Source organism: Choloepus didactylus, chromosome 13 (assembly GCF_015220235.1).
Source record: "Choloepus didactylus isolate mChoDid1 chromosome 13, mChoDid1.pri, whole genome shotgun sequence".
NCBI lineage: Eukaryota > Metazoa > Chordata > Mammalia > Pilosa > Megalonychidae > Choloepus > Choloepus didactylus.
Genome location: NC_051319.1, coordinates 7,530,413 through 7,557,742, shown reverse-complemented (window position 1 = coordinate 7,557,742; position 27,330 = coordinate 7,530,413). Strand labels below are relative to the sequence as shown.

At 40.6% G+C, this 27,330-nt stretch overlaps 1 protein-coding gene across 2 annotated transcripts in view; it reads right to left on the bottom strand.

The window, feature by feature from the left end:
* Positions 1 to 2,122: 2,122 nt before the first annotated feature.
* PTCD2 (pentatricopeptide repeat domain 2) overlaps positions 2,123 to 27,330 on the bottom strand; it is a 69,356-nt gene continuing 44,148 nt past the window's right edge. Inside the window, exons 10-13 of one of the 2 annotated variants that reach the window (XM_037800974.1) lie at positions 22,531 to 22,620; positions 16,973 to 17,030; positions 14,438 to 14,527; positions 2,123 to 2,415 (exon numbers count right to left, since the gene is read on the bottom strand). In XM_037800974.1, the coding sequence (XP_037656902.1) occupies positions 2,336 to 2,415; positions 14,438 to 14,527; positions 16,973 to 17,030; positions 22,531 to 22,620 (318 nt within the window). In that variant the 3' untranslated portion in view covers positions 2,123 to 2,335. Of the gene's footprint in view, positions 2,416 to 14,384; positions 14,528 to 16,972; positions 17,031 to 22,530; positions 22,621 to 27,330 lie in introns of those variants that run through there. The other variant, XM_037800975.1, reaches the window with a different exon arrangement.

Here is a 27,330-nt window from a genome sequence, read left to right as displayed (position 1 = left end):
CCCAAAGGTTTTTGTTTTTTTAAAAGATGACAATGTCTGTTGATTCTGTACACATTACACTTTTTACTCTGCTCTCGCCGAAGAGTTAGAACATCTCTCGCCTGACAGGCAGTGGACAGTGGGTGCCCAGGTGGTCTTTCTCCCTGCTCATCCACTAGAACTAGCTACCTAGGACACACACAGGAGTTCTACCTTGCAGACAGGCTCCGGTACCCTGGGGAGCCTTGGCCTTCCCCACCCAGCCTCCCAGCAGACTTTGTTCTGAGCACAGGGGCTAAATGGCTGGTGATTTGGTGGGGCCAGTAGTTCTCCAGCACCTCCCACGCTGTAAGCAGAGGCTGCTGGGATTCCCAAGGTGCCCGAGCTTTCTGGGCAGGCTGCCCTGCTCCCCTGATGGTGGTGCTTCAATCCCAGAGCTGAGGTGGTGGCATCAGGGGTGCCCTGGAGCAGGATCCCAGGTTCTGTAACCACCTGTGGGCAAAGGACAGTGAGCCACACAGACACTGGCTCAGGTGGATCCTGCAGGCCAGTGTCCCTTGCCCAGGGTAGACGATGCAGCAGGAGCCAGCTCAGAAGCCAGGAGGATGGCACTAGCTGTGGGTGCTGAAAAGAGGATCAAGGCCATGTTAAGTCTGTGTCAACCTCAAAAGAAGAGAGTGCTCCAGGTTGGCAAGGAACTTATCAAGTAAAGGAGGGACGTAGTTTTTGTTTCCCATTTTGAGACACTCATTTTTCATGCTCAAGAAATATTCTGAGTACAACAAAGGGCTGTGTCTTCCTGCCCAGGAAACTCATAAATTCCTGCATAAAGGGGACTTAATGGTCTATGGTCACTTAAGGGTCTAACAATTGTAATTGTTTGGAGTGGGGGCTGGGGTATAAACCTTCTAGTTTTGAGAGAAACAGAGCAGAGTTGGGACTGCAGGAGAAATGAGGACAGCAGCAAAGAATGAAAGCAATTGTTGAGAAACAGAACACCCCAAAAGAAGTGGCAAAGTCTGTGGTGACACCAGGGATCATTGAGAAAGGGAGGGGCCTTGAGGGTTTAGAGTTACAGTAACACAACTGTGTGGGAGCTCACAGCCAAATACTTACCTCTGTGCCAAACATCCAAACTCTGAAGAATGCCAAGACCTGTGTAGCTTGAGAAAATGTTTTCTCCCAATATTTGGTCAAATACTGGTTACTTTGAAAATGTGACCATTTTCCTCAAAATTTTATGTAACAGGTTTGGGAAGGGGAACACAAGCCAAGGCTTGGTCTGGGCAGTGTGCTAGCTCTGGGGGAGGAGGAAGTGAGGGGAGTCCACGATTAACTCTTGAGGTCAGAATTTTCCTTTTATTTGGGGAAATGACCTACCTGCCTGACATAGTTAAATAACATGAGGGTATTTGATTCAGTGTCCAGTGATATTCTCCAGAAGTTTGTCTGACATGGCAAATAGAGCCAAGAGGACCTTCTCACCTTCCTCAGCTTGGGTGTGGATCTCAAGATCCTATACAGCTGAGAATGTCTATCTCAGTTACCCCCTTAGTTTTGGGGGAGGGGAAGTCTTAATTTGGTCAAAACCAGCCTTTCTGCCCCAAAGCTCCCTGAACTGAGATCAGTCAAGAACAAGAATTGACCATGTAGGAAGTATCTCTTTATTTATACTTTTACAACAATTTTTACAGTAAGAATGTATTAGTTATGTATGTCTGTGTAACAAATGACCCCAAAACTTAGCAGCTTAAAACAACAATGAACAGGCAATTCCTCTCCTAGGTATATAATCAAAGGAATTGAAAACAGGAACTCAACAGATACTTGCATACCAATGTTCTAGCAGCATTAGTCACAACAGCCAAAAGAAACAACCCAAGTGTTTATAAACAACCAAATGTTCATAAACAAAATGTGGTATATATATTCAATGGAATATTACTCAGCTAAAGAAAGGAATGACGTTCTGATATACATGACAACATGGATGAACCTTGAAAATACTACACTGAGTGAAATAAGCAAGATACGAAAGGACAAATACTCTATGATTCCTCTTATATAAAATATATAGAAATAGCAAATTCATAGAGACAAAGTAGACTAGAATTTGCCAGGGGCTGGGGGGAAGGAGGAAGAAGAAGTGGTTCTTTGATGGGTGATATATATCTCACACAGTGTCCATAGGTCAGGGAGTTGGAAGTGGATTAATTGAGTGTTTTTGGCTCCAGACTCTCATGAGGTTGCTGTCAAGATGTTGGCCAGGGTTACAGATATCTGAAAGCTTGACTGGGTCTGGAAGTTGTCTCCAAGATGGTGCATACACATGGATGGTGACTGTTAGCAGGAAGACTTAGCTCCTCACCACATGGACATCTCCATAGGGCTGCTTGCGTTTCCTCATGACATGGTGTCTAGCTTGCTCCAGGTGATCTTAGGGAGAGCAAGATGGAAGCCTCAGTAATTTTTATGACCTAGTCATGGAAGCCATGTTGTCATTTTCCCTATTTCCTATTGTTCACAAAAATCAGCCCTATTCAGTGTAGGAGGGAACTATGCAAGGGCATGGATAACAGGAGGCAAGTTCCATTGAGGCCATCTTGGATGCTGGGTGCCACAAATAGCTACCGTGTAGTATAAGTTTACGGTGAGACAGGAACCTCTCCAAGCACTCTACATAGAATAACACTTGAGGTTATTATCTTTCTATTATCCCCATCTTACAGATGAGGAGACTGAGGCTTAGAAAGGTCAAATGACTTTTCCAAGGTTTTTCCATGCCTGACTTGCCCCAGATTTATACCTCTTCAGATCATGTTTTCATTCTTCAAATAAGTATTGTGTACCTACGATGAGACAGGCTCTGTGTTAGGCTCTGGGAATACCATAACAATGAAGCCCAGGCCCTGATCTCAGGTGTGGGAGCCCCTGGCCCCCAAGTGTCTTGAAAACTGCACACAGCAGTTTGCTTGATATAGGACCTATTCTCCTTGTAATATCAGATGCTAACTGTACTCTATACCCAAAACTACCTCCTCCCTGAGACTCCCTGAGATACTGTTATCTCTATAATCCTCCCCTCCTTCCTGTTGATTACAATCAACCCCTCCCTACGTTGCACGACCCCACTCCCTGCCTTATGCTCGCATACCCATTGGAATGTCGAGCCCTTATAAACAGCTTATTCAGCCCCCCAAAGGGTGGACTATTTCCATATTGTGCTCTGAACTGGCCGCCATTCAGAGCAGCTCCTCACTCCATTCAGAGAAGCTCCTGAATTCAGGGCAACGTGGCTCGACTTCCCCACCCTGTAGGTAGGCCCTATAGTAAAAGCTCATGTCTCAGAACGTGTCCAGTGCTTTCTTTAGTCCTTTGGCTACAAAAGCCCTCTTGGGCCATGACATCAGGGTCTTACAGACAAGAGGGAAAGGTTAACTTGTGTGAGTAGTAAGACCATCAAGGCATATAAAAAATTAGAAGCACAGAGAGCACTGTATTTAACGTATAGTGGGGCTCAGCAGAGGTAATTCTCTGGAGAGTAGGAATGAGTCAGAATATGCTTCTTAGACGGAATGATACTTAAGTAAGACTTAAAAAGGGTCAGGCACATTCTCAACTGTGAACATACCACTACCTTAAGGCCTAGGGGTAGGAATAATAGCTCCACCTGAGTCCTACAGAACATGACCCTCTTCATCTCCTAGGCTTTGGTCAGTCTGGTGGGGGGCAGGGGGAGCCAGGTGACACTCCACCATCTGGCCTGCTGACTAGAGCCATGTGGTCTAGAATCAGGAGACTCAAGTTTTATACCCTGTTTCTCTACTAACCCCCTGTGCAACCTCTGGCAAATTCTTAACTGACACATGTCTTGGTTCCAGCTTCTGTTGAATTGGGATAAAACTCTCTTTCCTTATTACATCATGGGGAGAAGTGTTTGTAAGGATCTAAGATAAAAGATGTAAAACGCTTCTGAAATTTTCAAATCTCTGTTTTCAAAATGATCTGAAGTCATAATCTAGTTCATCTGCAACACATTTCTTTTCCTCTCCCACTCCACCCTACTTCTACCAGGCAGACACAATGGAGTGTAATTTTATCTCCATTTTACAGTTTAAAGTTAGTTAAGGGGATAAAGAATCAACAGGTTGGTTGGTGTAGTAGGCTACCTCTGAAAAAATTCAGAGACACTCCAATTGTCCCTATGTGGTAATAGTCCTGAGAAAGGTGCATGATGAGGGAAAAGGAGAAAGAAATCCAGTATTTGAGATTGTGACATCACTTGTGCTTTGTGCAGCTCTTTCAGGACCAATATCAGATGAATGAAACTTTATGATTCTCACTGTTGCCATACATTTTATTCTCTGAGAAGTCAAGCACATTCTTTTCTGATAATGTAAAAATCTTTTGAATTATCATTATTATTGTTACATAAGCAAAGAGGAGCAATATTTTTCCTGTGAACAGCCCTTTCACATATATGTAAACCACAGCCTACAGTTTCCCCCCACCAAGAAAGGAGAGATGCTTAATTCTCTTACCCTGCACTGGATGCTTGTGGGGTACAATTCTAGGTAGGGGTCACCACTACCTTCCCACATAAACTGTGGGGTCACCATCATCATCATGGATGAACTAGATATTTAGGGTGAATAAAAAATCCCCCAGCAATACTAATTATTTTATGGAAATGTGGCTCTAGTGATACTATTCATATGAATAATACATGCAGGATATTGATCTTCTTTAGAATCAAGTCACTTTCATTTCATTAGGCTCTCTTTCCTGGAACCTGGGAAAGTTAGCCCCACAGCTCTTTTAGGTTCTCCTTTATCACTTCATTGAGCCCTTTTCATCTACACAAGAGTGCTGGACACAGTGTTGTGATCTGGTACACATCCCAGAGTACACTGGCCAGTCTGCTCCAATATCCATCAAGTTCTGAATACATTTTCTCTCTTCTGCCAAAGGATGCTCAGCCAGTTCTGGGTTGAAATCTGGTAACCCTGGATTGGGAAGTGAAGAATTACCTTGTTCTGTGGAAAGTAAAAGAGGAACTGAAGCAAGGAAGCTAAAGCTCTCCATGTAGTTCCAGAATATTGACTTTCTCCTCTCCCCTTGAGCACTCCAATTCCCATGAGTGGTCAAGGCCTCCTTGCCTAGTGCTTTTTTAAAAATATGGCTTTAAATGCTTTATTATGGTTAGAAGAAGACATAAGTAAAAATCCCATCATAATCTTCAGGGATTCTTTCTTTTTTTAATTAACGTATGGTGAAATTAACCCTTTATCGGTGTACATTTTTATGACTTTTAACACATGAAAAGATTCATGTAACTGCCACCACAATCAGGACATTTAACAGCTCAATCACTGCCAAAACTTTCTCATGCTGCCCCTACCACAAACCCTTGTAACGGTTAATCTGTTTGTTACTATAGCTTTGCTTTTTCTGGAAAGTCCTGTAAATGGAATCAGACAGTACATAACCTTTTGATCTTGTCTTCTTTCACTCAGCATCATGCCTTGAGATTTATCCATGCTGTTGTGTTTAATAATAGTTTGTTCCTTTTTATTTCTGAGCACTATACTATTGTCCTGGTGCTTATTTAACTTAGCATTTTTCTTTACATCACAGACCCCATGAGTCCTGGGAAGAAGTGGCACTTTGGTAGCCAAATGAAGAAGCAGCTAAGATTTATCTTCAATTCTATGGTGATTTGTCATAATCATGTTGGATGATCATTAGGGGTTTTGTGTTGGGCCCAAAGACCTCAGGAGAAAGGGGTAGGCTTTTTGTGAAGAATCATTATTTTTCTCCAAATTTTAAAATGAATCAGAAAGATGAGGAGAGTGATTATTCAAACCCATGAAGAAATTGTTCAAATCCCCTTCAAACAACTCTCACATACCAAACAACCTGTTGTTCCCTCAGAGAGCAGTGGTTGCCCACTTCTGGACTAAGGCAGGTTCCTCTCTCTGCCTGCAGTGTCTTGCCCACTGCCCTTTACTTGCAGTGAAGTAAGAACTTCTCATCCTTAGAGGTACCATCTTTAGGCTCAGACAGGTGTCTTTCCTTTTGATTCCCAATGCAGTTGGGACTTAACTGTAACATGGCATTCTTAAAACTTTGATTTTTTTTGGTCTCTTATTATTATGTCCTCAGCACACAGCCCAATGCCTGACACAAGCTCAATAAATATTTGTTGAATTAATAAAAACATTTTCCAGATATATTTGGATGGACATTCATTCATCTACATGTTCAATCATTTAATAACTATTTATAGAGTATCTACTGTGTGCCAGGCAATATTACGTGTACTGGAAATACAGGCATGAGCAAAATAGAGAAAGTACCTGCCTTCATAGTGCTTACATTCTAGAGCAGGGGTTGGCAAAGGTTTTCTGTTAAGGTCCAGACAGTAAATATTTTTGGCTTTGCAGGCCATATCGTTTCTGTTGCAACTACTTAATTACAGAGTTGTAGCATGAAAGCAGCAAAGACAACACATAAACAAATGAGCATAGCTGTATTCCAATAAAACTTTATTTATAAAATCATGCAGAAGGATAGAGTGTAGTTTACCACCCCTATTCTAGGAGAAGACAAATAATAAACAAATATACAAATACAAAATTCAAATAGTAAGGCAGGCTTTTTTTTCTTAAGACAGGATAATGGATATAGAGGAAGGGAGAGGGAGAGATGGGCTGGTTAGGGAAGGCCTGTCTGAAACAACATTTGAGTGAAGTGAGGAAGCAAGCTAGAGGAAAACAGTAAGTGCAAAGGCCTAAAGCAGGAATGTGCTGGGGTCTTCATAGAACAGAAAGACCTGAATGGCCGGAATAATGCAACTAAGGGAAGAGTGGTGAGAGTTGAGGATGGAGAGGTCAGTGGGGCCAGATCATGTTACCATTTGGACTTCGGAGTTGATCCTCAGTATGATGGGAAGCCTTTGGAGGGTTTTCAGAGAGAGAGATGACATGTGAGTTGTTATCATCAAGAAGAAGGGCTCAGGGCCACTCATGTGGGTGAAGTAGTAAAAGGTACCCAGCTTTACAGGAAGAAGCAGTCTTGGATTTTAGCCTCCACTCATCCCATCAGCCAAATGCCCTCATTTGGGGTATAACTTCCCTAAAGTCAAGGCCCTTGGTCTTAACATGCTACTGAAATTGCATAAGAAACACTAAATCAAATGGTATTCTTGAGACTTTCTAAGACTTTGATATATTTGGTATGCAAATAATTGTTATTAAGGCAGTAGTTTTGGGGGCCCCAGCTCAGAGACTCAGGACAAATGGGAGGGTTCCTAATCTTATGGGTGCCCCTCCCCTTTCCCTTGGAAGGAGACTCAGCCAATTCCTGAGACCTTTCACCATGAGGATAAGCACTTCCTCTTTTTCTTTTCGATGTAATGCAATGCAGTATAGATAAGGGAAATAGCAAAGAGTAAGTAGCATAGGTATCTCACTAAGTTAAGGAAATTTGTATAAAAGAAACCTGTGACAAAAATGTTTTTCATTTCCCATTCTTTGTTAAACTACAGGTTGCTGGGAAAGCACTGTCAAACATTTACATACAGGTTAGATTTCTCAAAATCTGAGCCTCCACTGCCTATTAACAGTGAGGAATGTGAAACAAAGGCTTGAGGTCTGCTGCTATACTGTTTGTTGTTATCAGTGGGTCAATTTCTTTAGCAACTTGATGTAGTCTTATTGGATCTGACTGGCACAAATCCGGTCATGGGCTCACCACTTGTTAGCTGGTCTCCCTTCTGTTTTACTTATTACTTTGGACTGGGAGTATGATAGACAAGGGGAAGAAATGAGAGGTATTTTCCTCATCATTGAATGCCAATGATAAGAAAAGACTATAAGGACTTCCATAATAACTCTAGACACACTCATATGGACCACCATCTTTTTCATTTCTAATGGTACTTTGAAGGTCTTGACACCAGAGATGAAGCAGTGATTTCCAAACAGTATGGACTTTACCTAAAAGCATTATCAATTGAGACACAATGAGCATTGTGGTTAATTTTTTTTCCCATTGTTGTCTTAATTAGTAGGACAATATTCCCTAATCTCACATGTACATGGTCTTTTACTTCTTTCTCAACAGTTTGACTAAGCACCTTCTACTCATTTATTGATTCCAAGAATGAGAGAATGGGATCAACTTAAAATGAAAAGTTTCTCTCCTAGCAGCTACAGACAAATGCAATTTGGTTGCCTCAACTGAAAACAATAAAGATGAAAGTGATGGGATAGTAAGAGGAATATTATGGTAATAAGCATCTTCTAAACTATAAGAAAAGGGTGAGAGATAGAGTTGGGCTTTAAACCTATTCTGATGTTAACAATTGTTAGGAGGTATCTGAATATCGGACCTGGAAATGTTTAACTGGCAAACATATTTCATTATTTTCAATCTGTCCTCTGTTTTCCAGGTAAAATAAATACTTGCTAAGTACTCTGTTGAAAAACTAAGAAAATTGAAATGCACCTTGGGCTGCAGTAACAGATAGTTTCAGCTGGGTTAATCTCACCCATGCCTTACTTTGAGGGCCTTAACCCATGTCAGTGGCTGCATGAAACACTGGGCATGTGAAACGTATTTAGGGAGGAAATGGGCAGCTCTAAGTGGCCTTATTTCTCTTCTCTAGGACATAGCCAAAGAGCATCTGGTGAGTAAAATTGTTTTTAGGCTTGTTGCTTGCTTTTTACAACTTGGTCTATTCATATCTTCTCCCTTGAAACAAGAGGAAACCAAGAGTTTTATGCTAGAGGGAAGACAGGACTGAAAGTAAACCTTTAGTTTCTCCAAAGTTCCAGTAAAGCAACCTCCACTCTGAGTCAGTGAGTGCAAGATTGAGAACACAGGAAGCCAAACTCCGTCACCAAAGAGCCCGAAAAAGGGACCTAAAACGTTTTTTTTCAAAGGGAGAAGCATTGACAAAATGAAGGGGAAGACACAAAATAGAAGAACAGAGAAAGAAGAATGGGGAAGTAGAATTCAAGGAGGAAAAATCATAAGACATTAGTTTATTGAACTGTGAACAGAAAGGAAAATTGCACCCAACCCACTGTAGCCAAGATTGCTTGATAAGGCCAACTCAAAGACAAGGGGACTCATACTGCCTTTTTGTCTCAGAACCTTTAAAATCGAGACAAGAAAATGGCTGCTTAAGCGTGCAGTAGTGTGAAGGCTGTCTTTGTATCATCCTCTGCATCTAGTTAGGTGTTTTGCACATATAAGAGGATTTCAATAGAGCTAAATAACTAATAGGTCAGGTCTACACTTGCAGAATGAAGTGTGGAATTGAGGTAGTTTGGAGAAGAAAAGGAGATTTAAAAAAAAATACCTGAATAGTACATATGAATAAAAGACTTATACTTTTGGGCCAGACCCATGTTGTGCTCAGCTCAATATTTTTACTTTAAGGTGGGTAAGAAAGGCTGTGGAATGCCAGGGGTAGAGGAGTCCAGAACTGCCATCCATCCCGTGTGATTCACTGGACATCGTACAATATGAACAGCTCAGCTCTCCACTTTGTCAGGACAGATCCCACAGGAAAGTGCTTCATGCTACTGATTCTCTTCTTGCAAAGCAGGCATTATGCCATAGTGATAACACTTCTTCCACATGCAGTGCAATAGAATGCTACCTGAATATGACCCTCCTCCACATCTAATATACAAATGGGTTAAAAGCCTGCCTACGCAGCATCTAAAGTGAGACTGGCCAGTCAACTCCAGACCCATAGAGGAGTTTGAAAAATGGCCTTCAATCAGATATTAGGTTTCTTTGTTTATTTTGTTTTTGCATCCGGTAAGAGAGATAAATCCTGGAAAACATGTGGAGAATAGCATCTGCTATAGGATTTCCCCAAAACCTTTCTTTTAGTACTTTTACCCCTAAGCTTATTTTCCAATGCCATGCCAACTCAATGGGCCACATTTAGAGTAACAGTTTGTTTCTTCCTTTCCCCCACCAGCTGTTGGGGGAAGTCTCCTCTGGGTACATCTGGTGGTTTCCAAGAGTTATCTGTTGACTACTCATGAGCAAGTCATTTCTACTACCAAAGGCATCTGCCACTTTCCTGCTTCCTGGCACGGGTCTCTGTCAGAGATGTTTTCCACTAGAATCCCAATCCCATTACAATTACTACCCCCTGAAATCTCAAAATATATATTAAAGGTTCATGATAATGGAAACTTGATCTTTGACCTATTGCTAGAAATAGACAGTGGCACCAGGATACCAAATTGCTCCTCACTTAAAATGGTGAAAGTTCCAAGGCTTAGCACATTCCTAGTGATGTGAGAAGAGATAGGTTGACTATTATTTGACGAATCTGAATAGGGTAGAGAGATCAAAATAATGAAGAGTCTAATTCCTTTTCACTTCTTTCATGCAACAATGTGATTTTAGTAAATAAGAGCAAACAGATAATTATGGGTTTTTTTTTCTTCTTCTTCATTTAGGAGGAAATCCTTTCCAAATGAGAAAAATGATCCTTTTCTTTCATAGGTAGCTGAGGTGGATGCTTTTTCATGAAATATCTACATAGACACATTTGCATTGGTATAATTTCTGCAAAGAAGTAACTTCACTCTTTTCTCTCTTCTAAATATATCCTTTCAACACTGAAGAATTCTTAATCTGAGAGAAGGCAATATTCTATATCTCCCCTAAAGTCTAACTGCGGCTACTTTTCCTCTCTAGCCCGCACTGTAAACCTCTGTTCCCTCTCAAATTCCAGAAATGGGAGATGCTATTAAAAACCAGCACCTTTTAAAAATAGTGACTGTGGGCACCCTCTGCTGTCAACTCGAAGTTCTTCAGCTGTATGCAAGTCACAGAACAAAGCCAAAGGTCTACCTTCGGGTTACTAAAAATGCAAATATGCACCTATTTATATATAAAACCTTTTTTTGCTCAGAGGACCCTTTGTTTTACTGAATCAACATTAAGAACAGTTTCCTCTGAAGTGTGTACGCATGTGTGTGCATGTGCACATGTGCACACACACACACAGGAATCATTTGGGCAGACAATACAGAAGAGTTAAAATGTGAGTTTTGGGTGACCAAAGATGGCAGCATAGAGGGGAGTGGAAGTTGGCTAGTCCCCCTGGAATGACTAATAAACAACTAGGAACAACTAGTGAATAATCCAGAGTGACTGCAGGGAAATGGGTGTGACCGTCCACTCCTCATGCACCAACCTGAATTGGGAGGAGTGTCTGAGACTGCAGCATAAAATCTATAAGTGGAGGCTGCAGATCCAAGCTGGGAGCCCCCTCTCCCCACAGCCTGAGCTGCAGAGCCTCATGGTGCTGGAGAGCAGCTCTCTCCCCACAAGTGAATATAGCTCAGCTGAGCAACAACTGGGGTTTTAATTAACAAACATGGACTGCTCAATACAAGCTACAAGTCCCCAACAAGCAGACAGAGGCTTTGGGTGAAGACTGACATTGGAGAGCTGGAGGGTGGCCATGGACTGGCCCTGAAGAGGGCTTTCTGTCCCTGTATTGGCTCAGTGGAGAAAGCCTGAGCCATTTTCAGTTCCCAGTGCTCTGACCCAGACAAAGGTGGAGATAGCACAGGCAGAGAGACAGAGTATTCAGATGCTAATGACCTCTCCCTAGGGGGTCTATCCTCCCTAAGAGGAAAGGTGTGGGGTCCAGCTCTACTACCTGCCTTCCACTCAGAACCAGACCCCAGAGCCTGGGGGAAAACAGCCATGGGCCACACCTCTTTGGCAGAAAAGCACAGTGACCTGAGGCCTCACAGGGTGTACCAATTTTCTAAGACACACGCTCAGGGAAACCAGTTACTGAATAGTTTTTCCTTCTGGGACCGGAGCCCATTTTGGTCTGAGAAAACCTGACTGAGGTAACCAAGGAAACCATGCCTAGACAACAGAAAACTACAACCTACACGAAGAAAAATGAAGTTATGACCCAGTCAAAAGAACAAACTTACACTTCAACTGAGATACAGGAATTTAAACAACTAATACTAAGTCAATTCAAAAAGTTTAGGGAAGATATGGCAAAAGAGATGAAATATATAATGAAAACACTGGGCGAACATAAGGTAGAAATTGAAAGTTCAAAAAACCAACTGGCAGAATCTATGGAAATGAAAGGCACAACACAAGAGATGAAAGACACAATGGAAACATACAATAGCAGATCTCAAGAGGCAGAAGAAAACACTCAGGAACTGGAGAATAAGGCACCTGAAAGCCTACACACAAAAGAACAGATAGAGAAAAGAATGGAAAAATATGAGCAATGTCTCCGGGAACTTAAGGACAAAACAAAATGCAGGAATATACATGTCATTGGTGTCTCAGAAGGAGAAGAGAAGGGAAAAGGGGCAGAAGCAATAATAGAGGAAATAATCAATGAAAACTTCCCATCTCTTATGAAAGACATAAAATTACAGACCCAAGAAGCGCAGCATACCCCAAACAGAATAAATCTGAATAGGCCTATGCTAAGACACTTAATAATCAGATTATCAAACGTCAAAGACAAAGAGAGAATCCTGAAAGCAGCAAGAGAAAAGAGATCCATCACATACAAAGGAAGCTTGATAAGACTATGTGTGGATTTCTCAATAGAAATCATGGAGGAAGGAAGGAAGTGGTGTGATATATTTAAGATACTGGGGAAAGAGAAAAACCACCAACCAAGAATCCTATATTCAGCAAAACTGTCCTCCAAATATGAGGGAGAGTGTAAAATATTCTCTGACAGACAATCACAGAGTTTGTGAACAAGATATCTGCTATACAAGAAATACTAAAGGGAACACTACAGACAGATAGGAAAAGACAGGAGTGAGAGGTTTGGAACAGAATTTTGAATGATGGTAGCACAGCAATGCAAGAACACTGAACAAAGATGACTGTGAGGATGGTTGAAAGAGGAAGGTTAGGAGCATGTGGGACATCAGAAGGAAAGAGGAAAGATAAAGAGTGGGACTGTATAACTCAGTGAAACCTAGAGTGCTCAACAATTGTAATAAAAGGTACAAATATGTTTTTATATGAGGTAGAACAAATGAATGTCAACACTGTGAGGTGTTAAAAATAGGGTGGGATTGGGGTGGAAATGCAATCAATGCAAACTAGAGACTATAGTTAACAGAAACATTGTATTATGCTTCCTTTAATATAACAAAGGCAATATACCAAAGCTAAATGCATATGGGGAGGAGGTGGGGAATAAGGCAAAGGTATGGGACTTCTGGCATTGGCGATGGTGTCTGACTCTTTTTTCTACTTTAGGTTAATGCTATCTTTCCTTTTGTTGCTTTCTAGCTGTCATGTTTTTCTTTTTGTTTTTGTTTTCTCTCTATCTCTGTTCTTTTTCTTTTGTCTCTTTGCCTTTTTTGACTCTTCCTCCTTCTTTGTGGAAGAAATGGAGATGTCCTTATACAGATAGTGGTGATGGTGCCAAATATATAAATATGTGGCTATACAGGGAACCAATGATTGTTTACTTAGGACAAAATGTGTGGTGTGTGAACAAAACCATCTTAAAAGAAATGGGTTGATGAAGAAATCTTGAGGGCACTATATTGAGTGGACTGACACATAAAGGCAAATATTGCAGGGTCTCACTGATATGAACTAATTATAATATGTAAACTCATAGACATGAAATATAAGTTACCAGGATATAGAAACGAGGCTAAAGAATGGAGAGTGGTTGCTTATTATGAGCAGAATGTTCAATTAGGGTGAACTTAAACATTTGGAAATGGACAGGGGAGATGGTAGCGTGTTGTGAGAATAACTAACAGTGCTGAAAGGTGTGTGAAGGTGGTGGAAAGGGTAAGCTCAGAGTCACGCATGTCACCAGAAAGTTGGAGGTTAAAAGATGGGAATGTATAAAACAGTGAACCTTGTGATAGACAATGTCCATGATTAACTATACAAATATTAGAAATCTCTCTCATGAGCTAGAACAAATGTATGACACTATAACTAGAAGTTAATAATAGAGTGGCATATAGGAAAAAATATATACCTTTTGCAAAGTATATACTATAGTTAGTAGTATTTTATCATTCTTTCATCAACAGTAACAAATGCACTATATCAAAACTATGAATCAATAATGGAGGATGGGTGATTAGGGGTATGGGAGGATTTGAGTTTCCTTTTTTTGCCTTTATTTCTTTTCTGGAGTAATGAAAATGTTCTAAAAATTGAAAAAAATATTAATTGTGGTGATGGATGCACAGCTGTATGATGGTACCATGAACAACTGATTGTATACTTTGGATCTTTGGATAGTTGTATGGTATGTGAACAATCTCAATAAAAATATATATATATATATAAAACAAAGAAACAAACAAACAAACAAACAAACCATGAGCTTTGGTGTTAGACTGCCTGGGTTTAAATACGGTACTTTCATACTCACTAGTGTTGTATCCATAGATAAGTAACCTAATCTCTCTGAACTTCAGATTCTTCATCTGTAAAATGGGGTCATAGCACTTCATGGAGTTTTCTGGAGGAATAAATGAGATAATGTATATTAAGAGCTTTGCACAGGTCTTGACAAATGATATCTTGTTATTGCTAGATATTTTTAAAATTTTTTATGAATTCCCCAGCATTAAAAGCCCCATTTTTGTTGTTAAATTCCTTATCACCTGAATACTGACATATCAAGGAAATGACTATGATTATACCAATCTAAATTGGAAATGTGATTTCTTCTGCTCTCTGTGGTTTTATATATAGAGAAATAAACCCTTTGTCACAAAGCCTCACGTAGAGTTTTAGTTCTCTTCTGACTACTCAGCTGGTAGCATCCGTGTTGAATCATTTTTGGCTATGCATGTGTCCACCTTGGCACCCGCCACAACCAAAACATACTATTCAAATTCCATCATTAATCCTATAATTCCCAGCCATGAAACTGAAGATCGCCTTAATCCTTGAACCTTAATGGCTACGTAACGTGTCACCCTGGGGTGGGATGGGATATCACATAAGCTCTCTTGCTTAGTTGCCAGGTATGAGACTTGCATTCATGGATTCAAAATCAAATAGAGTTGTAGGGAGAACACTGCTCTGGAGAACACCTTCCTCTGTGATGTCACTTGTAATTGACAGGGTGATCTTGCTGCCTGGTGATTTGGGGGATGAAGTGACAGGGTGGCACTGGGCTCTTCTGGGTGAGCAGCTTGGCTTGACTTGGGGCAGGAGAAAGGAATCAGGAAAGATGAGGGATTTAAGTAGCACTCTAATCCGGGCAAGTATCTCCCAGGTGGGCCTGCAGTTTACAGGCGGTGAAGCCATGGTGTGCTGCAGGCAGACTAAGAAACTCCTGCTCTATTCCTGAGCCTGATCCAATGTGGCCTTCCTCTCCTGCCCAAAGCAGCAACCTTTGGTGTTTTAGCTACAGGGCACTGATTAGCAGCCAAGAGTGTGAGTTCTTTTCTTTCCCTCTGGGCCTCCTTTTCCTAGTCCTACCTTTAATCCCTGTGATAATGTTGCCTCTGAAGCCTTTGGAGGCCACCACTCTTGGAAGAAGGGTAAACTGAGCAAGGCAACAAGAGTGTAGAGGGAGCAGTTCAGCAGCATTTTGATCCTCTTTCATTAGCATCTTGGATATTTTACCTGGAACATTTGTACCCAACTCCTACTCCTCCCAATTTACTTCTTTATCAGATCAGCTGAGTGCTTAGAAATACTGGGGAATACTGAGGAACTAATGGATTCAGAACTGAAACATAGAAGGAATAAATGTTACTAGTTTCCCAGTAAAACTTATTATAAATTGTTTAAATATCTGTACTTATCTCTTGGGTCATCCTCAACAAAACTGTCAGCAAGAGTTATCCAGTATTGGTTTATTTCAGTACCAAGACTGTTCTTTGGTAGGATTTTGATCACTCTGTAATGAATACTAGCTACAGAAGAAAGGAGAAAATGACTAGGCCAAAAGGTTCTTGGGGTAAAAATGCAAGTTAAAATGTTCTGTTTGGGAAAGGGATCTAGACTGTTTTTTCCCTATGGAACTTCAAGAGCCTTTCACAGTGTTGCCCTTTGTAGATGCTCAATATAGATCTGCTGAATGAATGAATGGAGAATCCATGTGGGTTAGAACAGTAGATACATAAGTTGGGCCTTGAAAAATCAGGACAGGACGGGTGGAGAAAGAGTGAGGGCATTTTAGGTGGGAAGGAAACGGAAATATAAAGAGTAAGCAAAAGCTAGGAGTCACTTCCAAAAGCAGAGTGTTTGGGACTGCGTGAATTGTACTGAGAGAAAAAGCTGTTCACAGGGGGATTATGGTGACCACTAACATCATTACACATTACAGTTAAATCAGTTAGTGAGTTAAGCGAGCACTAATCATCTGCTAGACACCCAGCAAATAACGGAGAAAAAATATGATGCCAGTCTTAGTTTCCTAGGGCTGTTGCAACAAAGTACACAAACTTGGTGACTTAAGACAACAGAAATGTTTTCTCTCACAGTTCTGGAGACTAGAAATCCAAAATCAAGCTGTTGGCAGGGACACCCTTCCTTCTGAAACTTGTAGGGAAGAATATTTCTCTGTCTCTTTTAGCTTCTGGCATTTGCCCCAATTCCTGGCATTCCTTGGCTTGTGGCAGTAGCACTTCAATCTCTGCCTCGGTGGTCACATGGCATTCTCCCTGGGCCTGTCTGTGTCTCCTCTCCCTTTCTCATAAGGGCACCAGTCATCCCACCCTACTCCAATATGACCTCATCTTAACCAATTCCATCTACAATGGGACTATTTCCAAATAAGGTCACATTCACAGGTATCGGGGTTAAAAATTCAATGTATATTTTTGGGGAACAAAAGTCAACTTATAATAGCACCTGAAATCTAGTGAAGAGAAAACAGGTAATAACAGGAGTACGATAAGTGTTTTGATTAGTGCAGTACAGGGGGCACATAGGTAGCTCACCTAACCTGGATCTGAGGGAGTAGGTGAGTCCAGAAAGTTTTCCAAGATGAAAAGATGTCTATGCTGTAACATGAAAAATAAGTAGGAGTTTGCCAGTTGTTTTGGTTTGCTAAAGCTGCCGAAATGCAATATACCAGAAATGGTTGATTGTTAACAATGGGGATTTATTAAGTTACAAGCTACAATTTTAAGGCTGTGAAAATCGCCAAATTAAGACATCAACAAGAGGATACCTTCTCTGAAGAAAGGCTGCTGGCATCTGGGGTTCCTCTGTCAGATAGCAAGGCACATGGCCAGTGACTGTTGATCCTTCATTCCCAGGTTTTGTTGCTTTCAGCTTCTGATTCCAGGGACTTTCTCTCTGAGCATCTGTGGTTCTCTCTTAGCATCCCCGGGGCATTTCTCTCTCTAAGCTCTCTCCAAAGTCTGCCTTTTATCCTCTCATAAAAGACTCCAGTAAAGGATTAAGACCCACCTTGATTGGGCTGGCCACAGCTCAGTTGAAACAACCTAATCAAAAGGTCCCACTCACAATATGTTTGCACCCACAGGAATGGATTAAAAGAACATGGCCTTTTCTGGGATTCATAACAGCTTCAAACCAGCACACCAGTCAACAAGGAAGGAAGAAGGGGTGTGGAATAAAAAGGAATGTGGAGTAACTAGGGCCTCCTAAACCAGGTTTGAGTCTTAAACTTTAACCCATAGAGAAGTGAGGGGCCCTCAGGAGGTTTTCAACATGGAAAAGCCAAATTTATGTATTGGAAACTTCACTCTGGTTGCAGTATAGCGGATAACTGAAAGAGAGATGACTGATAACGGTGGCCTTAATTTGAGAAGTAACAATGGGAAAGGAGAAAATTTCAAGGAGCTTGCTGGAAAAACAGCCATCTGTGGCAGTTTAAAATATGTTGGTAAATTCTACCATACATTCCTACCACTGAAAGGTGGGGCGTATGATCCATCCCTTGAATCTGGGTGGGCCTGTGGCTATAGTGGAAATGATGCTATGTGATTTCTAAGACCAGATCATAAAAGGTGCTAACAGCTTCTCCCTTGTTCTTTGGAACACTCACACCTGATACCTGGCCACCACACTGCACAAGCCCATGCCACAAGGGGAGGCTACGTGTAGATATTCCAGGCCCAGCTACCGACTAGCCTTTGAGATGAAGCCAGCCCTGTTCTAGTTTGCTAATGCCGCCGGGATGTAAAACACCAGAGATGGATTGGCTTTTATAAAAGGGGGTTTATTTGATTACACAGTTACAGTCTTAAGGCCATAAAGCGTCCAAGGTAATACATCAGCAATCGGGTACCTTCACTGGAGGATGGCCAGTGGTGTCGGGAAAACCTCTGTTAGCTGGGAAGGCACGTGGCTGGCATCTGCTCCAAAGTTCTGGTTTCAAAATGGCTTTATCCCAGGGGTTCCTCTCTAGGCTGCAATTCCTCAAAAATGTCACTCTTAGTTGCACTTGGGATATTTGTCCTCTCTCAGCTTCTCCAGAGCAAGAGTCTGCTTTCAACAGCTGTTTTCAAACTGTCTCTCACCTGCAGCTCCTGTGCTTTCTTCAAAGTGTCCCTCTTGGCTGCAGCTCCTCTTCAAAACATCACTCACAGCTGCACTGAGTTCCCTCTGTCCGTGAGCTCATTTATATGGCTCCACCGATAAACTTAGACCCATCCCGAATGGGCAGAGCAACACCTCCATGGAAATTATCCAACCAGTCATCACCCACAGCTGGGTGGGGCACATTCCAAAGAAATATTCAAAGAATTACAATCTAATCAACACTGATAACATCTGCCCACACAAGATTACATCAAAGATAATAGCGTTTGGGGGACACAATATATTCAAACTGGCACAAGCCCCAACCCTCAATTGACTATAACAGGCATGAGGCCCCGAGTTAAGAACTGTCTGGCTGAGTCCAGTCAATTCCTAAGAAAATGAGAAAGAATAATAAAATGATTATTGTTTTAAGCCACTAATCTTGAAGTGTTTTTTTACACAGCAATAGAACACTATCCCTGGTATTACCTAATTAAGGGGATGTCCCTTTGTCTCTTTCTCATAACTGTACTGTCTCACCCGTCAGATTTTTAGATTCTGGAATGATGGACATTCACAATAATTAAAAAAAAAAACTGCAAAAGAACAAAACAGAGTTGGGGGATGAGCTATTCTGGCTAAGGAAATATTCTCATTAACAGAATACATGTAGATTTCAAAGAAATACTAATTTTCAAAGACATTACCAAATCTTAAAGAATAAAAAGCACACCATAGTCTATGCTGAGCACTTTTTTTAAATGACATTTTAGTCTTCAGAATCATCTATTACCTTCTGGAGAACATTATTGTTCTGGTTTGTTAATGCTGCTGATACACAAAATACCAGAAATGGATTGGCTTTTATAAAGATTACAAAGTTAGTCTTAAGGCCATAAAGTGTCCAAGGTAAGGCATCAACAACAGATACCTTCACTGGAGAGAGGCCACTGGCATCCAGAAAACCTCTGTAAGCTCAGAAGGCACATGGCTGGCATCCGCTTGCTCCCAGGTTGTGTTTCAGAATGGCATTCTCCAAATGTTGCTCTTGGGGCTTTTGTCTTCTCTTAGCTGCAGCTCTTCCAAAATGTCACTGTCAGTTGTTCTGAGCTCCTTCTGTCTGTGAACACTTTATATGGCTCCAGTGATTTAATTCAGACCCACCATCAATGGGTGGGGCAACACCTCCATGGAAATTATCCAATCAAGGGTCTTGCCCACAGTTGACTAAGTCACATCTCCATGGAAACAATCAATAGGTTCCAACCTAAACAACACTAATATGTCTGCCCCCACAAGATTGCATTAAAGAATATGGCTTTTGGAGGGACCCAATACATCCAAACTGGCACAATTATGTACATAGGTTACCTTTGTACTGAATTACCTCACAGTAAGCTTTGTGGGGATAGGGCAAAAGGTCCAGTTTTTGCAGGTTTCAGAGGATTGCTGCTGCCTACCACTCAGTGCAACAGGGCTTGGAAAGCTCCTTGCTATTTATTGCTCACAAAATTTGTATTTTTCCTTTACTAACAAATGGTTGTGAGCCAACAATCAGAGCCACATGCATGCAGGGTGTAATAGCCATTTGAATGCTCTTTGTGAATGTTGGAGAAGATAAAGAATAAATCCAGGGGACAGGAAGCATGCTCTATTATTCCCTAAGACTTTGAAGATAGAGAAATCAAAACCTTTATCTTTTTTTACCTAACTGCAAAACACCTGGTGCACACAGAAGCAACTAAGTTTCTATGAAAGCACCGAGTTTGTTTGTTTAAATGGGATTATCTAATGCTTCACAGAGCACAGGGATTATGAACTGAATCCTGTCCCCCACAAAGAAATGTTCACCTACCCCTGTCATGTGGATGTAAACTCATTTGTAATTAGGATCTTTATTAGTTAAGGTGAGGCCAAACTGAATCAGGGTGGGCCTTAATCGAATATGACTGGAGTCCTTAGAAGCAGAGGACATGTGGACACAGGAGACAGACAGGGAGAGAGACAGCCATGTGACGGAAGCAGAGACTGAGTCATGGACTGCCAGCAAGCCACCACCGGAACACTACAGACTCCAGAGAAAGCATGATCTTGCTGACACTTTGATTTTGGACTTCTAGCCTCTGAAACTGTGAAACAATAAATTCCTGTTAAACAAGTCAACTAGTCTGGTCCTTTGTTACAGCATCCTTGGCAAACTAAGACTACAAATCAAATAATTTATTTCAGTATTTCTGAGCAAAAGGAAGAACCCATTTGTTTATATAATTCCTCAAGTAGGTCCAGCATTCCGAATGCTACCAACAGTAATAGTAATAACAGTTAAAACTTAGCACTCAACTATGTACCAGGCACTGTTCTACTTGCTTTACATTTATAATCGATTTCATCCTCACGCCAATCCTGAGGTAAGTACTACTAGAGTATCTTTACTTAAGTGAAGAAACTGAGGCCCACAGAAGTCAGGTCACTGGCTCATGGCCATACTGCAAATGGTAGAAGCCGTTAGCATAGGATCTCTGCAGATTCTTTTTTCCCTCTCAAGAGATACAATGTGGTATAGTGGGAACAGTACCAGATTAGGAATCTGAATTTTATCTATCTGTTCCACCTCAGATTAGTTGTGCCAGCTTGGACAACTCATTTCCTCGACCTGAAAGTTGAGGGGTTAAATTAAGGGACTCAGAAGATTCCTCCTAATCTAAAAATTCAGATTCTAGGAACAGTCCTTGCCTCAGAATAACAATAAAGTTGAAATAAGAATATTCGTTTTGGAAGTAGAACTCAAAAAAAAAAAAAAAAAAAAAAAAAACAGTCTGCAGCACTAAGCAGACAGCTGCAAAGGCTCTGAAGAACACTTCAGGTCTTCAGACACAGAAAGCACAACTGGGGTGGAGTCACTGGGTATTCTTCTTCTACACAACTTGTGATACAGCAAAACTCACCAGATGCTGTGTTTCAAACTATCAAGTGATAAATCAGTATGAGAAAGCACTGCCCTGCTCCTCAAGATGCATTTTTTTTTTTTTTTTTTTTTTTACAAAAAGATATCCAAAGAAAGGAAAGAGAAAACCACTAAGAAATGAGATGAAGTATAGGACCAAATATTTATGATCCACAAAGAAAACTAGGTAATACAGAAAGCATTATGTGGCTTTTGCTGGCACCTATTTTGAAAAGCACATGGCTTGCCCATGACCAAAGCAGTAATCATTTAAATTTGGCTTATTTATCAGTTCTAAAAGATAAATTATGGTTTTGTTTGTGTTGCTGAGAAAATGAAACAAACACACCCAAAAAAGTTCTCTCAGGAATTTTATTTCTCTTATTTTTGAGAAAATCTGACCCAATTGCACCTTGAATGAAAATTTCAACTCAATATGGAGATACACAGAGGCACTATTATTTTGCAGATGGAAAAATGAGGGCTTGGATATCTTGTTTAGGGTCACAGAGATAAATAATGGCAGAAACAGTGAGAAAATGCAAGTAACCACTCCCTTGAAAATTAGTCAGAATTGACCATACATATGGGCAGAAGTGAAATTCATTCCTGACAGTGGTTACTGGGGTCTGCTCTGGTTCTGACACCTGAGATGGGAGACTAGGACCACGTTCCTTCAAGTGACCTCAGCAGTTTACACAGATAAAGCCTCCCTTTTGAGGGAGATGAGTTTTCTGCTGCTTGGACCTTGAGTCTTCACAGCGGCACAACATACAACTTCTTAGATCAGTATGTCAACATTCAGTAAATTCGGGAATTTAGTGAGGAGACCAAGGGTTAGCATAGTGTCTGCTGAAGTACGACGCCTGATTCCTCAGGAAGCCAACAACGCACTAGAAGCAGGATTCCCTCCTCCTCAGCCCCACAGGTTACTCAACCAACAGGGACTGGCTGAGTGACTGGAAGGTCCGACGGTTGACCGTCCTCTTGTTTAATAGTGACACGGGGGACTTCCTGTCCCTTGGGGTGTGGCAGAGCAGAGTATCCAAAGTGTCAGAAGTTACCTGACCAGATATGTGCAGTTTTCCATAGATCTCATCAAATCTAGCCAGAAGGTCAGGGAAATCCTTCACTTTTTCTCTCACTGTGGCCAACTGGAAAAAAGCAGAAAGAGCAGATAATTATATCTCCTCACAATTCCTTCCTTGCTTTTTCTGTCCTCCAAGAAGCAGAGATAAATGCCTAAAAATGTATAGTGTACAAAGTGGTGAAAATCAGGGTACTAGGGCACACAGAAGGGATTCCACAAGCTACACTCAAAATTCATAACTAGTACTTGAAAACCACACCTTGTATTTTATAAAAGGGAGGTTCAAATCATGCATACTATATAATGAAATCCACAAGGAAAAGAGTGTCAGATACCAATGGAATCAAGTGTGTCCAATTTAATGATTAGAATAGAAGGTAGGGCCAAATTACATAGGACTTTATAGCTGATGGTAAGGTTTTTGGAATTTATTCTAAAAGCCATCAGAGGGTCTAAAGTGGGACATGATCTGAATTAGATTTAAAAAGCTGAGAATGAATTGGTAGGTACAGAATGTGGAGACTAATCATAGCCCAGATGAGAAGTGATGATGGTTTAGACTGGGAAATACAGTGTAAAGATGGAGAAGTAGATTTATGTGAGGTATGTTTAGGAGGTTAAACATAAGTGATTCGTTGTTGAAGGAGTGAAGAAAAGGGAGAAATCAAAGACATGGTCCCAGTTTAGGCTTTAGTAACTTGGTAATGGGTGGTGTCATTTACTGAACTGGGGACAATGGGGAGGAACTGATGGAGGGGACAATCAGGAGTTCTCTTTTGGACATAACTGAGATCCCCATGAAACACTTAAGTGGATATGCTGAGAAGGTTGTCAGACACATAAGTCTGAGGCATGGAAGAGGAGAGGGCTAGGGCAGGATGGATGGTATTTATTTCTACAAAAATGAATGAGTTCAAAATTAGAAAGAAGGTAAGCTACTTTCTGAACAAAATCAACATTTTACGTAGTTCAATCCTTATTAAAGATTAATATAACAACATTCCTTGATGAAATTTAATGGAGATCAAGCTTCCAACAAACCCTTTGGTCACCTAAATATATCGTAATCCTCCTTGCTACCTAGACATCTTCCTTTCAAATAAGGGCTCCCCATTGAACCTTTAGACAAGAAGCTTAAGTACTTCTTAATCCTATTAAAAAGAATACCTTGTTTAGTTCTCATGTTCAAGGTGAAATGACTTACTGTGCAGCATACAGTTTCTAAAAGAAGCAAAGCAAACATGCCAAGCTGGAGATAACTGTGAGCCAACTGCATATAATGCATCAGTTTTCTTGTATTATTACAGAGTGGAATGATTAGAACCATTCTAAAATTTAAGCAGGAAAGAGACTGTATCTCACTTGTTTATAAAGAAAGAAATCAGTGAAGAAATAGCTGAAGTTTGAGGGTTTCAGTAAAACTATTATAGAAAATTCTTTTCAGCACCTAAGATACACAGTATTATCTTCACACATAACACATTTCTGATAACTGTTGGTATAAGCACTATATAGAGTATTTGCAAAATGCAGTTTTACAACAGAAGACTCCACATACAATCTCACTTACATATATTTAGATTAGATCAAAAGCTACCAGAATTTTCTGAATCAATTTATTTCTCATTGAGCAATTCCCTGAGTGGTCTCACAATAACCAGAGGAAATACACTGAACTAGAGAGTGGGTTTTCTAAGAAAAATCGTCTTACAGGCTTTGGGGAAAAATTCAGATAAAAAGAAATCAGTATTTTTCAATGTGGGGTTTGTATGGATGCTTCAGTGATATAAATGGGTGACGTATCGATGGGGTAGGTCAAAGAAATGACTGGCTAACACCAACAACATCATAAAATTGAAGTTGTGTAGTTCTGTGCAAGCGCACATGCACAAACACACACATACACTGTACACTTTAAAATCTGTTTTTACTTCTCATTTCCCCATTTTCCTAAACTTACACCAAAAGGATCTGGGTGTGTCACAACCTACACAAAGCTAAGATGTCATCTAGAAAGAAGCTTTAAACCTAATCAGATCCAGGGTTAGTCAGTTTCCTGACAAGCTCCTTTTATCAGCAGGAAGAAGCCTTTTGGAAGTGAGGAGAATGGGACAGGGCTGGGGGCAACAGTGTGGCAGAGGGGGAAGCAGCCACCTGTCCTCCACTGCCAATCCTGCCATCGCAGACATCAGCCTGGACCAGTACCATAAAAGGCAAGAGAAAGAAGGGAGAAAGGAAGGAGGCCCAACTGACAAGGCACTTCATTAGTCAAAATAACAATGCTAGTATTATTACTAACACGATCACTGTTGATAATTTAAGATTTCTTTACAAAATATATATATAATTTCTTTACAAAAATATAGCCTTTTTTCCTTAGGCTATATTCTGCTAGAGATGTACAAATTATTATATTTCCAATGACTTGCCACAATTCCTCTTTATGTGGTTAAACCATCAGTGTGACAAGGGCTCATGTGTTTCATTTTATTTTAAATTTTTAGGAATTTCATTTTTCTCTTCATTTTTATTTAAGTTGTTTCATAATTTTGCAAAGCATTAACATGGCTGAAGAGCAAATCTACAAACAAGGTACACAGAGAGAAGTAGAACTTCCATTTCTCACCCTTACCTGCTCATAAGAAACCATTATAAGGCAATTAACATTTCTTTTCTTGGTGAACTCTGTCCCCATCTCTCACCCATTTTCCTTTAGGGTTGTTGATCCTTTCTCATTTTTTAAAAGAGCTCTTTATATACTAGGGTTAGGTAGCCCTTTGTATATATGATAAAAGTTGAAAATATTTATTCCCAATTTCTCATTACCCTTTTTTTTTTTTTAATCATCATTTTATTGAGATATATTCACATACCACGCAGTCATACAAAACAAATTGTACTTTCGATTGTTTACAGTACCATTACATAGTTGTACATTCATCACCTAAATCAATCCCTGACACCTTCATTAGCACACACACAAAAATAACAAGAATAATAATTAGAGTGAAAAAGAGCAATTGAAGTAAAAAAGAACACTGGGTACCTTTGTCTGTTTGTTTGCTTCCCCTACTTTTCTACACATCCATCCATAAACTAGACAAAGTGGAGTTTGGTCCTTATGGCATTCCCAATCCCACTGTCACCCCTCATAAGCTACATTTTTATACAACTGTCTTCGAGATTCATGGGTTCTGGGTTGTAGTTTAATAGTTTCAGGTATCCACCACCAGCTACCCCAATTCTTTAGAACCTAAAAAAGGTTGTCTAAAGTGTGCGTAAGAGTGCCCACCAGAGTGATCTCTCGGCTCGTTTTGGAATCTCTCTGCCACTGAAGCTTATTTCATTTCCTTTCACATCCCCCTTTTGGTCAAGAAGATGTTCTCCATCCCACGATGCCGGGTCTACATTCCTCCCCGGGAGTCATATTCCACGTTGCCAGGGAGATTCACTTCCCTGGGTGTCTGATCCCATGTAGGGGGGAGGGCAGTGATTTCACCTTTCAAGTTGGCTGAGCCAGAGAGAGAGGGCCACATCTGAGCAACAAAGAGGCATTCAGGAGGAGACTCTTAGGCACAAATACAGGGAGGCCTAGCCTCTCCTTTGCAGCAACCGTCTTCCCAAGGGTAAAACTTATGGTAGAGGGCTCAACCCATCAAACCACCAGTCCCCTATGTCTGTGGTCATGTTAGCAACCATGAAGGTGGGGTAGGCAAATACCCCTGCATTCTCCACAGGCTCCTCAAGGGGGCACTACATCTTTTTTTTTTTTTTTTCCTTGTTTGTCTTTTTACTTTTTTTTTTTTTTTTTTTTAACTTTCCCTTCTTTTTTAAATCAACTGTATGAAAAAAAAAGTTAAAAAGAAAACAAACATACAAAAAAAGAACATTTCAAAGAGACCATAACAAGGGAGTAAGAAAAAGACAACTAACCTAAGATAACTGCTTAACTTCCAACATGTTCCTACTTTACCCCAAGAAAGTTACATAATATAGCAACATTTCAGTGAACTTGTTCCTACTACATCCATCAGAAATTAACAGACCATAGTCATTTCTGGGCATCCCCAGAACGTTAAATAGCTTATCTGTTCTTCTTGGATTATTGTTCCCCCTTCCTTAATTGCTCTCTCCTGCTAGTTCCCCTACATTCTACATTATAAACCATTTGTTTTACATTTTTCAAAGTTCACATTAGTGGTAGCATATAATATTTGTCTTTTTGTGCCTGGCTTATTTCACTCAGCATTATGTCTTCAAGGTTCATCCATGTTGTCATATGTTTCACCAGATCGTTCCTTCTTACTGCTGTGTAGTATTCCATCGTGTGTATATACCACATTTTATTTATCCACTCATCTGTTGAAGGACATTTGGGTTGTTTCCATCTCTTGGCAATTGTGAATAATGCTGCTATGAACATTGGCGTGCAGATATCTGTTCGTGTCACTGCTTTCCGATCTTCCGGGTATATACCGAGAAGTGCAATCGCTGGATCGAATGGTAGCTCTATATCTAGTTTTCTAAGGAACTGCCAGACTGACTTCCAGAGTGGCTGAACCATTATACAGTCCCACCAACAATGAATAAGAGTTCCAATTTCTCCACATCCCCTCCAGCATTTGTAGTTTCCTGTTTGTTTAATGGCAGCCATTCTAACCGGTGTTAGATGGTATCTCATTGTGGTCTTAATTTGCATCTCTCTAATAGCTAGTGAAGCTGAACATTTTTTCATGTGTTTCTTGGCCATTTGTATTTCCTCTTCAGAGAACTG